This window comes from Nerophis ophidion, linkage group LG25 (assembly GCF_033978795.1).
Source record: "Nerophis ophidion isolate RoL-2023_Sa linkage group LG25, RoL_Noph_v1.0, whole genome shotgun sequence".
In the NCBI taxonomy this organism is placed as follows: Eukaryota; Metazoa; Chordata; class Actinopteri; order Syngnathiformes; family Syngnathidae; genus Nerophis; species Nerophis ophidion.
The window spans coordinates 989373-1001829 of NC_084635.1; the positions used below are offsets into that span (position 1 = coordinate 989373).

The 12457-nt window shown below is 45.0% G+C and overlaps 1 protein-coding gene across 6 annotated transcripts in view; it reads right to left on the reverse strand.

The window, feature by feature from the left end:
• cbfa2t3 (CBFA2/RUNX1 partner transcriptional co-repressor 3) overlaps positions 1-12457 on the reverse strand; it is a 169660-nt gene that overhangs the window by 44456 nt on the left and 112747 nt on the right. For all 6 annotated transcript variants that reach the window (XM_061887515.1, XM_061887514.1, XM_061887513.1 and 3 more), the window contains exons 3-6: positions 11451-11692; positions 9915-10004; positions 7141-7322; positions 2304-2587 (exon numbers count right to left, since the gene is read on the reverse strand). In XM_061887515.1, the coding sequence (XP_061743499.1) occupies positions 2304-2587; positions 7141-7322; positions 9915-10004; positions 11451-11692 (798 nt within the window). The remainder of the gene's footprint in view (positions 1-2303; positions 2588-7140; positions 7323-9914; positions 10005-11450; positions 11693-12457) is intronic.

Genomic DNA, 12457 nt, shown 5'->3' on the forward strand with positions numbered 1-12457 from the left:
CGTTTGTGGGTCTGATGGACCCACAAACAGAAAATCAGAGGGTCAAATGTGCGAGAAAATGAGAGCAGATAGTGTTGACAAACAATGTTGCAACCTTGTGTGGGAACCCCAGGTGCAGAAACACCTAAGAAAAATCCCTGTGAGATGCAGCAACTAGCAGAGAAATTCTCCGTGCAACGTTCATATTGTTACTCGGCCAGTGTTTGTGGGTCTGATGGACCCCTTGCATTTTGTGGCTTCTAATGCCTCACAATCAAACACTTTTATGTTAAAATACTGAACAGATGTTTACCTTACACCAAAAAAAAATATCAAACACTTTTATGTTAAAATACTGAACAGATGTTTACCTTATACCAAAAAAAAATATCAAACACTTTTATGTTAAAATACTGAACAGATGTTTACCTTATACCAAAAAACATCTGTTCAGTATTTTAACATGAAAGCGTTTTACCTTATCCCAATAAACATCTGTTCAGTATTTTAACATAAAAGTGTTTGATTGTGAGGCATTAAAAGCCACAAAATGCAAGGGGTCCATTAGACCCACAAACGCCGGTCGAGTAACAACAATAAGAACGTTGCACTGAAAATTTCTCTGCCAGTTTCTGCATCTCAGGGATTCTTGTTCTGTGTTTCTGCACCTGCAGTTCCCACACAAGGTTGCAACATTGTTTGTCAACACTGTCTGCTCTCATTTTGTCGCACGTTTGACCCTCTGATGTTCTGTGTACCTACACTCTGTCCTCCTCCTGTTTTGGCCTGTGTGTGTGTGTGTGTGTGTGTGTGCGTGTGTGTGTGTGTGTGTGTGTGTGTGTGTGTGTGTGTGTGTGGTACACAAATCATCTATTTCCACACTTTTAGTAGCCCGGCATCTTATTTGTAATAGAAATGTGTAAGGGGGTGTATGGTGTGTGGTCATTAAATATGTATTCTGATATATGTTCTTCACCGAAAATGAGCCAAAGTCAGTGAGTCTCAGTTTGAAAAATTAATTACCGTATTTCCTTGAATTGCCGCCGGGGCGCTAAGTAATTTAAAACCTCTTCTCACTCCGGCGTTTACCAAAGGCATGCGCTAAAGGCAAGCATGCGCCAATTATTTTAAAACCTCTTCTCACTCCGGCACTTACCAAAGGCATGCGCTAAATTTAGGCCTGCGCTTATAAATTTCAGTGTGATGTAAGGATACCATCATGAAAAGCACATTTAATAAAAAAACGTTATTACGGTCTTACTTTTACTTATAAATGAAGTCCATGTGCAGCTCCTTCTGATCAAAAGCATCGGTAACTTGTTTATAGAAGTCTTCCTTATCTTTCTTTCTTCAGTTTTAAAAGTCTCTCTGTCTGGATGGAGATCTTCCTTTATTACCTCCTGCTTTGATTGAAAGTCCAGTTTAGAAAACTGTTTTATTTTAGATATGTAATCCTCCATGTTAAAAGTGCAAGCGAGAGGAAAAAATAAACACTCGCTGCTCACTCTTGCTGCTTGTTGTCACTTCTTCTGCAGCCGAGTAGTCGCAAGAAGGATCACTAGCGCCCTCTACCACAGGAGTCATTTAATGACTCATATTTGACTCACGCAGCTACGGTATATTAATAAAACATAGCTGCTTACTGTTCTTTTTAGCATATTCAATAGCTTGGACCTTAAATCCTACTGAAAAGCTCTTAATCTTCTTCCCTTTATGCGATTTCAAATGATTGAAATCAGCCTCCTCCATTTTGAAAATGATGACAGGTGAAGTGTCACTCGAGTTTGACCCGGCGGAAATTCTAGGCATATGCTAATTATTTGGCGAAACGAGTTTGAGCCGGCAGAAATTGTAGACATGCGCTAATAAAAACGATATTTTGCGAAACAAATTTGACCCGGCGTTAATCCTGAGCCGGCGATAATGCTAAGCATGCGCTAATTATTTGGCCAAACGAGTTTGACCCGGCAGTAATTCTAGCCAGGCGCATACTATATACCCGGCGGCAATTCAAGGAAATACGGTAAATGTATCACTTTTCTTTTAAGAAAAAATAAAAACGGGTCCCACAGACCCGAACACCACTTAAGAGGCGATCGGCAGTTCGATAACAGACTTGAAAGTAATCCGGGGGACAGTTTGGCTGAGAATGCTCCGCCATCAGGACGGCATATATGGTGGCCACAGTTGCAGCCCGCGGGTATGTAAGGCTGTGGGCTTTATATAGAAACCACCAGGATTAACACAGTGCCCTGACAACTGGTCTTTGTTCCTGACATAGACCCCACTCCCTTCACCAGACCACGGGACACTAAAGTCCATACCTGTTTGTCGGTGTCTCTCTCGGCCGTCTCGGTGTTCGTTGTGTCTGTAGGCGTCTCTGTACTGGTGCGCCAGCGCCATGTCCTCCAGGCGGTAGTGCTGAGGGCCCATTTGATGGTTGGGTGCGTGCGGCAGTCCGTTGGGGGGGTGTGTGGACAGACCGTTGGGAGGCGGGTGAGCGGGGAGGCCCGTGCTGGGACTGAAGCGCTGGTTGGGGCTTATGGTGCAGGGCCTCTTCGCCAGGTGCTCGGGGTGCAGGCCTTCTCTGTCCGAGGAGTCTTTGGTCCTGGGTCGCGGAGGACATAAGAGCTTACACATGAAAAGATGCACCGTGGTTACTCCGGTAAAGCAGAATTAATTGAGATTACAAATGTTGGCGTATTGTCAAAGAGGCTGAATCACGGATTACTTACCGCGCGTTATTGAAAACACTTCAGCGTTGATGAAACACGGCGAGCTGAAGTGATTGCACGCCAAAACAAAAAGCCTTCGGTGTTTTTTTCAGCTGCGGCAATGAAGTGTGGAATGAGTGGCGTATTATTCCCCACAACAAAACAGAATTATGCGCTTGCTTGCCAATATGTAATCACCTGGCACGGCCCGGCAGCATTCCGCACCATGTGGTTTTTACTCGTTACCACCTTGACCAAAGATGTCCTCGTGAAAACGGACTTGTCAACTTGAACTCTCGGAACAAGGGTTCTCAATAATATACTAAAATACAGGAGCGAAGTAGGCCCAAGTATTCTTTAGAAACTATTATCTAAAAGGCGTATGTATTATTTTTGGCCACTGTAACATCACACACAGGTTGAACAGTAACACTGTGTTTGAATACAGACCAATAAAACACTTATCGTATTTTCTGGACTTTAAGGCGCACTTAAAATCCTTTTTTACCCCCTCAAAACTCCACAGTGCGCCTTATAACCCGGTGCGCCTAATGTACGGAATAATTCTGGTTTTGCTTACCGACCTAGAAGCAATTTTATTTAGTCCATGGTAAAATGATAAATGTGATCAGTAGATGGCAGTCAAACATAAGATATATGTGTAAACTGCAATATGATGGCAATGTGACTCAAGTAAACAACAACAACATTTTATATGATTCATTGAAAAAATAGAACATTGCACACGGTTCTCAAAAATCCATCAAAATGTTTCAGTACGTCTCAAGGTTGGCAAGTATGGTGACCGCCGATGATGACTATCCTAATACAGGTATACCGTCCAACCCTACTTGATAGTGTCTGCTATTTAACATCAGTATACACCCCCGCTACCAATAAAATCCGCCACCCCTAACCCTTTTTCCCCCGCCTCCCCACCATCTCCCAAATTCAGAGGTCTCAAGGTTGGCAAGCATGGTGACCGTTGATGATGACTATACTAATACTGGTATATTGTACAACCCTACTTGATAGTGTCTGCTATTTAACATCAGTATACATCCTTGCTACAACCAAACTACGCCCCCCCCCAACCCCACCCCCCTACCCCCATCTCCCGAATTCGGAGGTCTTAAGGTTGGCAAGTATGGTGACTGCTGATGATGACTATACTAATACAGGTATACCGTACAACCCTACTTGATAGTGTCTGCTATTTAACATCAGTGTACACCCCCGCTACAACCAAACCCCGCCCACCTCAACCCCTCCATCTCCCGAATTCGGAGGTCTTAAGGTTGGCAAGTATGGTGACTGCCGATGATGACTATGCTAATACTGGTATACTGTACAACCCTAATACTTAATACTGGTATACCGTACAACCCTAATACTTAATACTGGTATACCGTACAACCCTAATACTTAATACTGGTATACCGTACAACCCTAATACTTAATACAGGTATACCGTACAACCCTACTTGATAGTGTCTGCTATTTAACATCGGTATACACCCCCGCTACCACCAAAGTATGCCCCCTCCCACCCCCGCCCACCTCAACCCTCAGCATAGCCATTAGAGACCTAATATTTGTGCCAATAGTACATTATCATGTCAGATTGACGGTCTTCTTCTGGCAAAACACTACCAAAATCCACCAAAACGGACAAAGTTCCTAAGTGGAGCTTTAAATCTTCCCATGCCGAAGAAGGCTGGAGTCTGCAAATTGATGTGCACTCCGGCGTGTTCCCGTGGCGAGCCGCTTGTTGTTGGACTACGAGCGAGACACAGCTGCACGCCATATGCATCAGGCAAAGCCGAGTCGGAGCGAGCGCCCCGCGTCTCCGTCGTTTTAATCTGAATATCCCCCGGCCTGCTCTTAGATTGCAACTATTCCGTCTCCCTGCCTTCCACCCGGGCCCCGGCTTAAGGGCCGACGCGGCCTGAACCCTGCTGCGTTTGGCAGATGTTTGGAGACACTGTAGAAGTTAGTGTGCGGGCGCGCAAGAGAGAGAGAGAGGGTTGTGTTTTGCAGCCATCTGGTCAGTTTAAACGGGGAGCGTCTATATTAATCTGTTTAGCTGGATGGCACTCGCCGGGCATTCAGATGGAAATCACTTTTTATCGTGCGGGGATCAAATGCCAATGAATCATGGTCGCATGTTGTCCATGCGCTGCCGTCGGCCCCCGGGTGTTATCCGCCTGTGTATTTTGAGCGTGACGGCAATGCTCACACACATCCTGGGCTCTGGCCGCTAACAAATCATAGGAACAGCTGGCACGGCGAAGCCCCCCCCAACACACACACACCACTCAAGCCTGGCCCGCTGTGCATAAGAGCAAGAGGTCGGGAGGCGGAGGTGTGTGGATTACAGTCCCGTCCAAACCACCCCGCCCTCAGGATGTGTTCGGTGTTACGGTCAGCACATGGCCATCTGGACACATCCCTGACATATGGACAGCTGCTGGGAGCCTGCAGGTGGCGCAGTTAGAGCGGGAGGAAGGAGGGTCGGCGAGTGGCGCAGGGAAAGGGGAACGGTTCGAGGGAAAGCAAAGAATGAGGACGGCCTGTCAATCCACATCCTGTCAAACGAGATGAGTTTGATAAGTATACAAAATGAGCTGCACATCTTTTTTATTGAAAAGAAACTGCTGTTCTAAATATGTCCACTGGATGTCACCATAGCAATTCTGTTAGGCAAGCAGATGGGTATTACTGGGGCCAGGCAAGGGGTACGGGGTAAAGCATGGCTGTGGATCGGCCCCCTTGACCTAAATAAAAGGTAAAACCTGCCGTTCTTCTTCTGTTCGTGGACGCAGAGTGTACACCAAAGCCTCTTGGATGGTTTCCACCTCCGTTAGGAGTAATATGTTGAAATGACATATTAGGTTTTTATTTTTGTTTCACTTTTTGTTAGTGTTTATTTTTTCTTCGACTGGGATGACCATCAGCACCTCCAAGTCAGAGTCCATGGCTCTCGCCCAGAAAAGGGTGGAATGCCATCTCCGGGTTGGGGAGGAGACCCTGCCCCAAGTGGAGGAGTTCAAGTACCTAGGAGTCTTGTTCACGAGTGAGGGAAGAGTGGATGGTGAGATCGACAGGCGGATCGGTGCGGCGTCTTCAGTAATATGTATGCTGTATCGATTTGTTGTGGTGAAGAAGGAGCTGAGCCGGAAGGCAAAGCTCTCAATTTACCGGTCGATCTACATTCGTTGTGGTGAAGAAGGAGCTTAGCCGGAAGGCAAAGCTCTCAATTTACCGGTCGATCTACGTTCCCATCCTCACCTATGATCATGAGCTTTGGATTATGACCAAAAGGACAAGATCGGAGGTACAAGCGGCCGAAATGAGTTTCCTCCGCCGAGTGGCGGCCTTAGAGATAGGGTGAGAAGCTCTCCCATCCGCTGCTCCTCCACATGGAGAGGAGCCAGATGAGGTGGTTCGGGCATCTGGTCAGGATGCCACCCGAACGCCTCCCTAGGGAGGTATTTAAGGCACGTCCAGCCGGTAGGAGGCTATGGGGAAGACCCAGGACACATTGGGAAGACTATGTCTCCTGGCTGGCCTGGGAAAGCCTCGGGATCCCCCGGGAAGAGCTGGACGAAGTGGCTGGGGAGAGGGAAGTCTGGACTTCCCTGCTTAAGCTGCTGCCCCCCGCGACCCGACCTGGGATAAGCGGAAGAAGATGGATGGATGGCTGGATGGTTACAAAAAGTAAAATGTATGACTTTTTAAAATGCGGCTGTACAGAGTGGTACACGGACGTAGGGAGAAGTAGCGTCTCCCAGTCACACTTGCCAATTCTCCCGATTTTCCCAGGAGACTCCTGAATTTCCCGAAAATCTCCCAGGGAAACCATTCTCCCGACTTGATGGATGGCAGAGCTTCTCACCCTATCTCTAAGGAAGAGACCAGCCACCTTGCGGATAAACTCATTTGGGTCGCTTGTACCCACGATCTGGACCTTTCGGGCATAATCCAAAGCTCATGACCATAGGTGAGGATGGGAACGTAGATCGACCGGTAAATTGAGAGCTTTGCCTTCCGGCTCAGCTCCTTCTTCACCACAACGGATCGATCCAGCGTCCGCATTACTGAATACGCCGCACCGATCCGCCTGTCGATCTCACCATCCACTCTTCCCTCACTCGTGAACAAGACTCCCAGGTTCTTGAACTCCTCCACTTGGGGGAGGGAGGATTCTCATCACAGTCGCTTCACACTCACTTTTTGAAACCAACACCGATAATTTCCGATGTTCCATTTGAAAGCATTTATCGGCCGATAAAATCTCTAGTGCTAACTGTTAGCATTTCAGTTCGGCTTTGGCTCTTTCGACCTAACTTGCATTTAAAAAAAATAAACCTGCAGTATATTTTGTTGGATCAGTCCACCATGTTGTTGCTGCAAATTCCCCCACTCACGCCTCGACAGTAGCTACCTGTCAGGGGTCCGTCTCTTGCCGTGCTCGTTCATCTCCATCATGATCTCGGAGGAATCCAGGGGCGAGCTGGCGTTGGCGTCCAGGAGGAGCTGCTCGTGCTGGGCCAGGTATTGTGCCGGCGTCTGCTTGGCCAGCCTGGCACAGTGCAGCAACTCCCTCTGCAGCAAGGGCAGGTTAGCCTGCGGCGGAGCAAAAGAAAAATCACAGCCATTCATTAACGTGAGGTAAAAAAACAACAACTGAGCTGGACGCCACACGGCGGCGAGTGAATTAAAGGCAGATAAGGCAGTGAGAAAAAGGGGGAGTGATAGATGAAGAGACACAATGAGATAAGACAGATCTCTGCACACATTCCTCTGCCATGTGTCTCTCTGTGATGTGCCGAGGTGTGTATTGTGCGTGTTTAGAAGTGCTGTCAAATAGCTGTCCGAGACCTGTCTGCCTGATAAAAGGCAGACCTGGCTGCAGTGTCCCACATGTGGAGGATTACCGCACGCAGAGATGCACCACACTTACACACACACCACCTTTTCTGGACGCTCACATCATAGTCCAGTCTAAAAACCAGCCGTCGCCAAACACAGACACAGTTTTATGGCGTACGGTGTTTTTGTTGGCACGCTTAGTCAGTGCAGGCCTTGGCTAATATTTTGCCACGGGGGCCACATTTAGAGGAACGGTACATCTGATTTTTAGGAATACGATCTTGACTAGATTGTATTTTACATCTTTTCATCTGTTTAAAATTGGTGTAGTAGACAGCACTTTATGTTTGAAGTATCGGGCAGCCTTATTAGTAGATTGCCCAGTACAGTACATATTCCGTACAATTGACCACTAAATGGCAACACCCCAATAATTTTTTCAACTTATTTAAGTCGGGGTCCACGTTAATCAATTCATGGTACAAATATATACTATCAGTGTCATAACGTGGTTTTCGCAACTTACTGCGAGGATTGCAAACAGACTTTTCGAGGATTGTTCTCCCGGGATGCAAACCGACTTTGACGAATGTTCTCCGGGGATGCAAATAGACTTTTCTGGACCAGGATAGGAGGTAGGAATTATATTTAATTCCAAAAACTCAAAAGGGCTGTCAAAAACAGAAAACAACCTGAAGGCGAGCGTGCGTATCGCATTAACCACTCCCTCCAGGCTGGTCAGGTCCCCACTGTCCTGAAAACTGCAGTCATCAAACCACCCTTCAAAAAGCCCAGTCTAGACCCTGAAGTGCTGGCCAACTACCGACCGATCTCCAACATCCCATTCCTCTCAAAGGTGCTGGAAAATGTAGTTGCTGCCCAACTCCATGACCATCTTAAAACCAACAACATTTATGAAAAGTTCCAGTCCAGTTTCCGCTCTGGCCACAGCACAGAGACTGTTCTGGTCTGGTCTGGGTCACCAATGACCTGCTGATGACTGCAGCAGGGAAAAAAACTGGCAGCTTAGTTGCCAGAATTTTTGTGTTAAATTTACCTCGTTTTTTTAATGGAAAAACAGTAAAAGTTGTTTTTTTATTCTGGCATCTTAGCTGCCAGATTTTCTGCCGTAAAAAACAAATGTCCAATTAAAGCAGTACACCTTCTCTGTGGTCGGCCCTAAGATCTAGAACACTCTGCCCCTCCATCTTCAAACTGCTTCCACAGTGGACTCTTTTAAGTCTCGTCTTAAGACCCACTTTTATTCTTTGGCTTTTAACACTACGTGAGTTGTGTGCTCCTCTGTGTTTTTTATACACTTTGATTTCTATTTTACTCTTTTAATTGATTTTACCCTTTAAAATAGTTTTTAATCATATTTGTTTTTATATTGGTTTTATTGGTTTTATATTTATTTATTTTTTGTTTTTATTCAGTCATTGGTGGAGCATAATATATATATATATATATATATACTTTTTTTATTTTATTTTATTTATTTATTTATTTTCTACAATTGTTTTTAACATGGCTGTGCAGCACTTTGGAAACGTTATTGTTGTTTAAATGTGTTATGTAAATAAAGTGGATTGGATTGGATTAAAAACAACAACCATCGCTTTTACAGTCAAAAAACTGTCAGCTCAGTCAACAGAATTTGAACACAAAAAAACAGTAGTAGTTTTTTTTTATTTCATTCACAGTAATATGCTGTAAAGAATAACGTAAAATGTATTATTATTTTGATGGGTAGTTTGCTGTAAAGTTAAGTCTTTTTTTTATATATACAAAAACATGTTTGGAAAGTATGATAATTATATGTTGGAATATTATAATTAAAGATTAAAAAGCTATGCCATTTCAAGCAGTACATATATATTTTTTCTGTTAAAATGCTAAAAATCAATTAATTTTTGTGAGAAAATATGAAGTACTTTATTGACACGTGTCATTTCCAGGTGTTTGCAGGCCGGATAAAATGATGCCGTGGCGCAGATCTGGGCCCCAGGGCCTTGAGTTTGATACCGATGCTTTATTCGGACTGCATCTAAAATCTCCGATACAAATAGTTTACTAGACATCCAGTTAAACGTCTAAATGTCCTCCGATATGCACAGAATAATAAACATAGGCTGCCCGGAGCTTGCAGCTACACAACAGCCAAGCACACAATAGCACACAAACTACACATGTCGTAATGAGTGTCCTACATTGAACAATATTGCAGTGCAATACATTACATTTGTTAATGTAAACAAGTATCAAATAATCATAGTTGCATATTACTTATACACAAACATGTGTGAAAGTATGCAAACTAAACTTGTGTCCATGCAGTATATTTACCTTCAGGAAGGGAATGACGAAAGGCCTTAGAGGGAAGTTGGTAGCTTCGTGAAGTTTGGAATGAAACTCTTCAATGGTTAGTGTTGAGTTCTGTGCAAGACAAGTCACAAGCAGTTCAGCAGTGCAACTAATGTGGACTCTTGGAGATATATATATATATATATATATATATATACGAAAAGAAAAAGCCGGGGATAGCATTTCTGAGGCTAGCATTAGTGATAAGGCTCGCCATTTATATGGCGTCTTGATGACTACGCTGCAACCAGCTTGTAAGAACAATATAAGGCAGGCTGTATGTGGTTCAAAATGTTTAAAAGGAGTCCGGAAAATACGGTATACATTATAGTTGTCAAGACCTGTCCCATCTCTTGTTTTGTGTTCAGTAAAGTTCTACTATGTTTAAGTCTATTTTTGTTTCCTTTGTTTATATTTCCGTTGCTGGGTGCGATGATTATACACACTCGTTTCTGTTTAGTGACTAGTGTACCCACCTGCTGTCGCCACTAATTGCGCTCAGGTCCATGGTTTGCCTTATTTGACAGTTTTTACGATTTTTGTTCCAGTCTTGTTGCCTTAAGCTTAGTGTTGCCTTGAGCTTTTCTGTGCACCTATATTCAGTTCTTTTAGCGTTTGGTTTTGCCTTGTTATTCGGTGTTAAAAGACTTCTACCCGTCATTTCACATCCTGGGAACACCACCGTCGCAACATTGGACACAAACGCAACAATAGTGTCTTAAAAGTGTGTATTTCTTTACTAAAACTGACATTTGTCGAGGCTTAGACCGATTATTTACGTTTACATTGTGTCTAATGGGGAACTCTACATAGTTTCAGTTAACCAACCATGTTCAAGAAACAATCAAGTTTGTAAAAGTCGACTGGACGGACTCACCACCAGCCGCAACACGAGGCTGTGCACTAACTCCCCAATATCGGGCCGAACCGCTGCAACGTGGTCAGAAAGCCCTTCAGCTTGCACAGCTGCCGGTTGGAGAGCGAGGACGTAGACGACATGGCCGCATCGTCCGTGATGACGGCTTCTGTTTATTATGTTCAGCCATTTTACTGCGAATGTTGCAGGCACCGTTTGGAAACAATTAAGGTATGTAAAGAAACATTTACTCGTTTCTGTTTAGTGACTAGTGTACCCACCTGCTGTCGCCACTAATTGCACTCAGGTCCATGGTTTGCCTTATTTGACAGTTTTTACGATTTTTGTTCCAGTCTTGTTGCTTTAATCTTAGTGTTGCCTTGAGCTTTTCTGTGCACCTATATTCAGATTCTTTTTGCCTTGTTATCCGGTATTAAAAGACTTCTACCCGTCGTTTCACATCCTGGGAACACGACCGTCGCGACATCGGACACAGACGCAACAATAGTGTCTTGAAAGCGTGCATTTCTTTACTAAAAGCGACTTTTGTCGAAGATAAAACTGATTATTTATGCTTACACAGTTTGTAATGGGAAACATGACAAACGTTTCACCAATGAAGTTTTGTACGAATGGACTGGATGCACGTTTGACGGACTCACCACCAGACCCAACACGAGGCTGCGCACTCGTTCCCCGATCTCGGGCGAGATGTCGTTGCCGAACTGCTGCAACGTGGTCAGAAAGCGCTTCAGCTTGCACAGCTGCCGGGCGCCGCAGGCCGGCGGGAGCTGCTGGTTGGAGAGCGAGGACGTGGACGACATGGCCGGCCCGTTACTGAAGCCGTTCGGCGTGGACGGGGCGCCGTTCAGCGAGGTGGGAGAGTGGCTGCTCCCGTTTAGCACTGCAGGACAGACAGAAGGGGGGGCGGGGGGGAGAGGCAACGGGAATTGGGTCATTTTGTTTCTCAGGAGCCCGAGGGGCATCTGCCACATCTGGGGGCAAGATGGGCGCTTGCTGCTGAGTGCACGGAAGATTAAACACAAGCGCACACACACACACACACACACACACACACACACACACACACACACACACACACACACACACACACACACACACACACACACGAACGAAGTAGGCCTTCATTATCGCAATCACGCGTCCACTTTTGTGTGCAAACTTCAGCTGTCTCGCAAGTGTTAGGATTTGGACTCTCCTCGACGTCCACCTGCTCTTGTGTCTATTTCCCTCACCAGCAAACTCCCTCACTAGGACACAACTATAAGAGGAACTTGTAAATGAGGTGCCAAAAATAGTGCGGTGGCCCGTGTTGCTTTTATTCCGACGGCAGGTGTGCAGCTAAATGTGGGGCTGCACATGTCCACCAGCTGAAAGCAGATTTGCAGCTTTGAGGGTTGAGAATAGTATCAACATTCGTACTCGTATTCCTGTAATCGCTTGCGTTTTCTTAATGTGCTCAGAAATGTATATACATACACACAAACACACACATTCTTGTATTTTTCACCTTCTTGGGACCTGAGAAAAACACCTACCTCTTTAGGACCACCCTTTTCTATGTATAGAAATATTTGTATTTACGAAATTAATAATATATACATACTATGCATATGTAAACAATCTTGTTGTGAAAAAATTGTTGGAA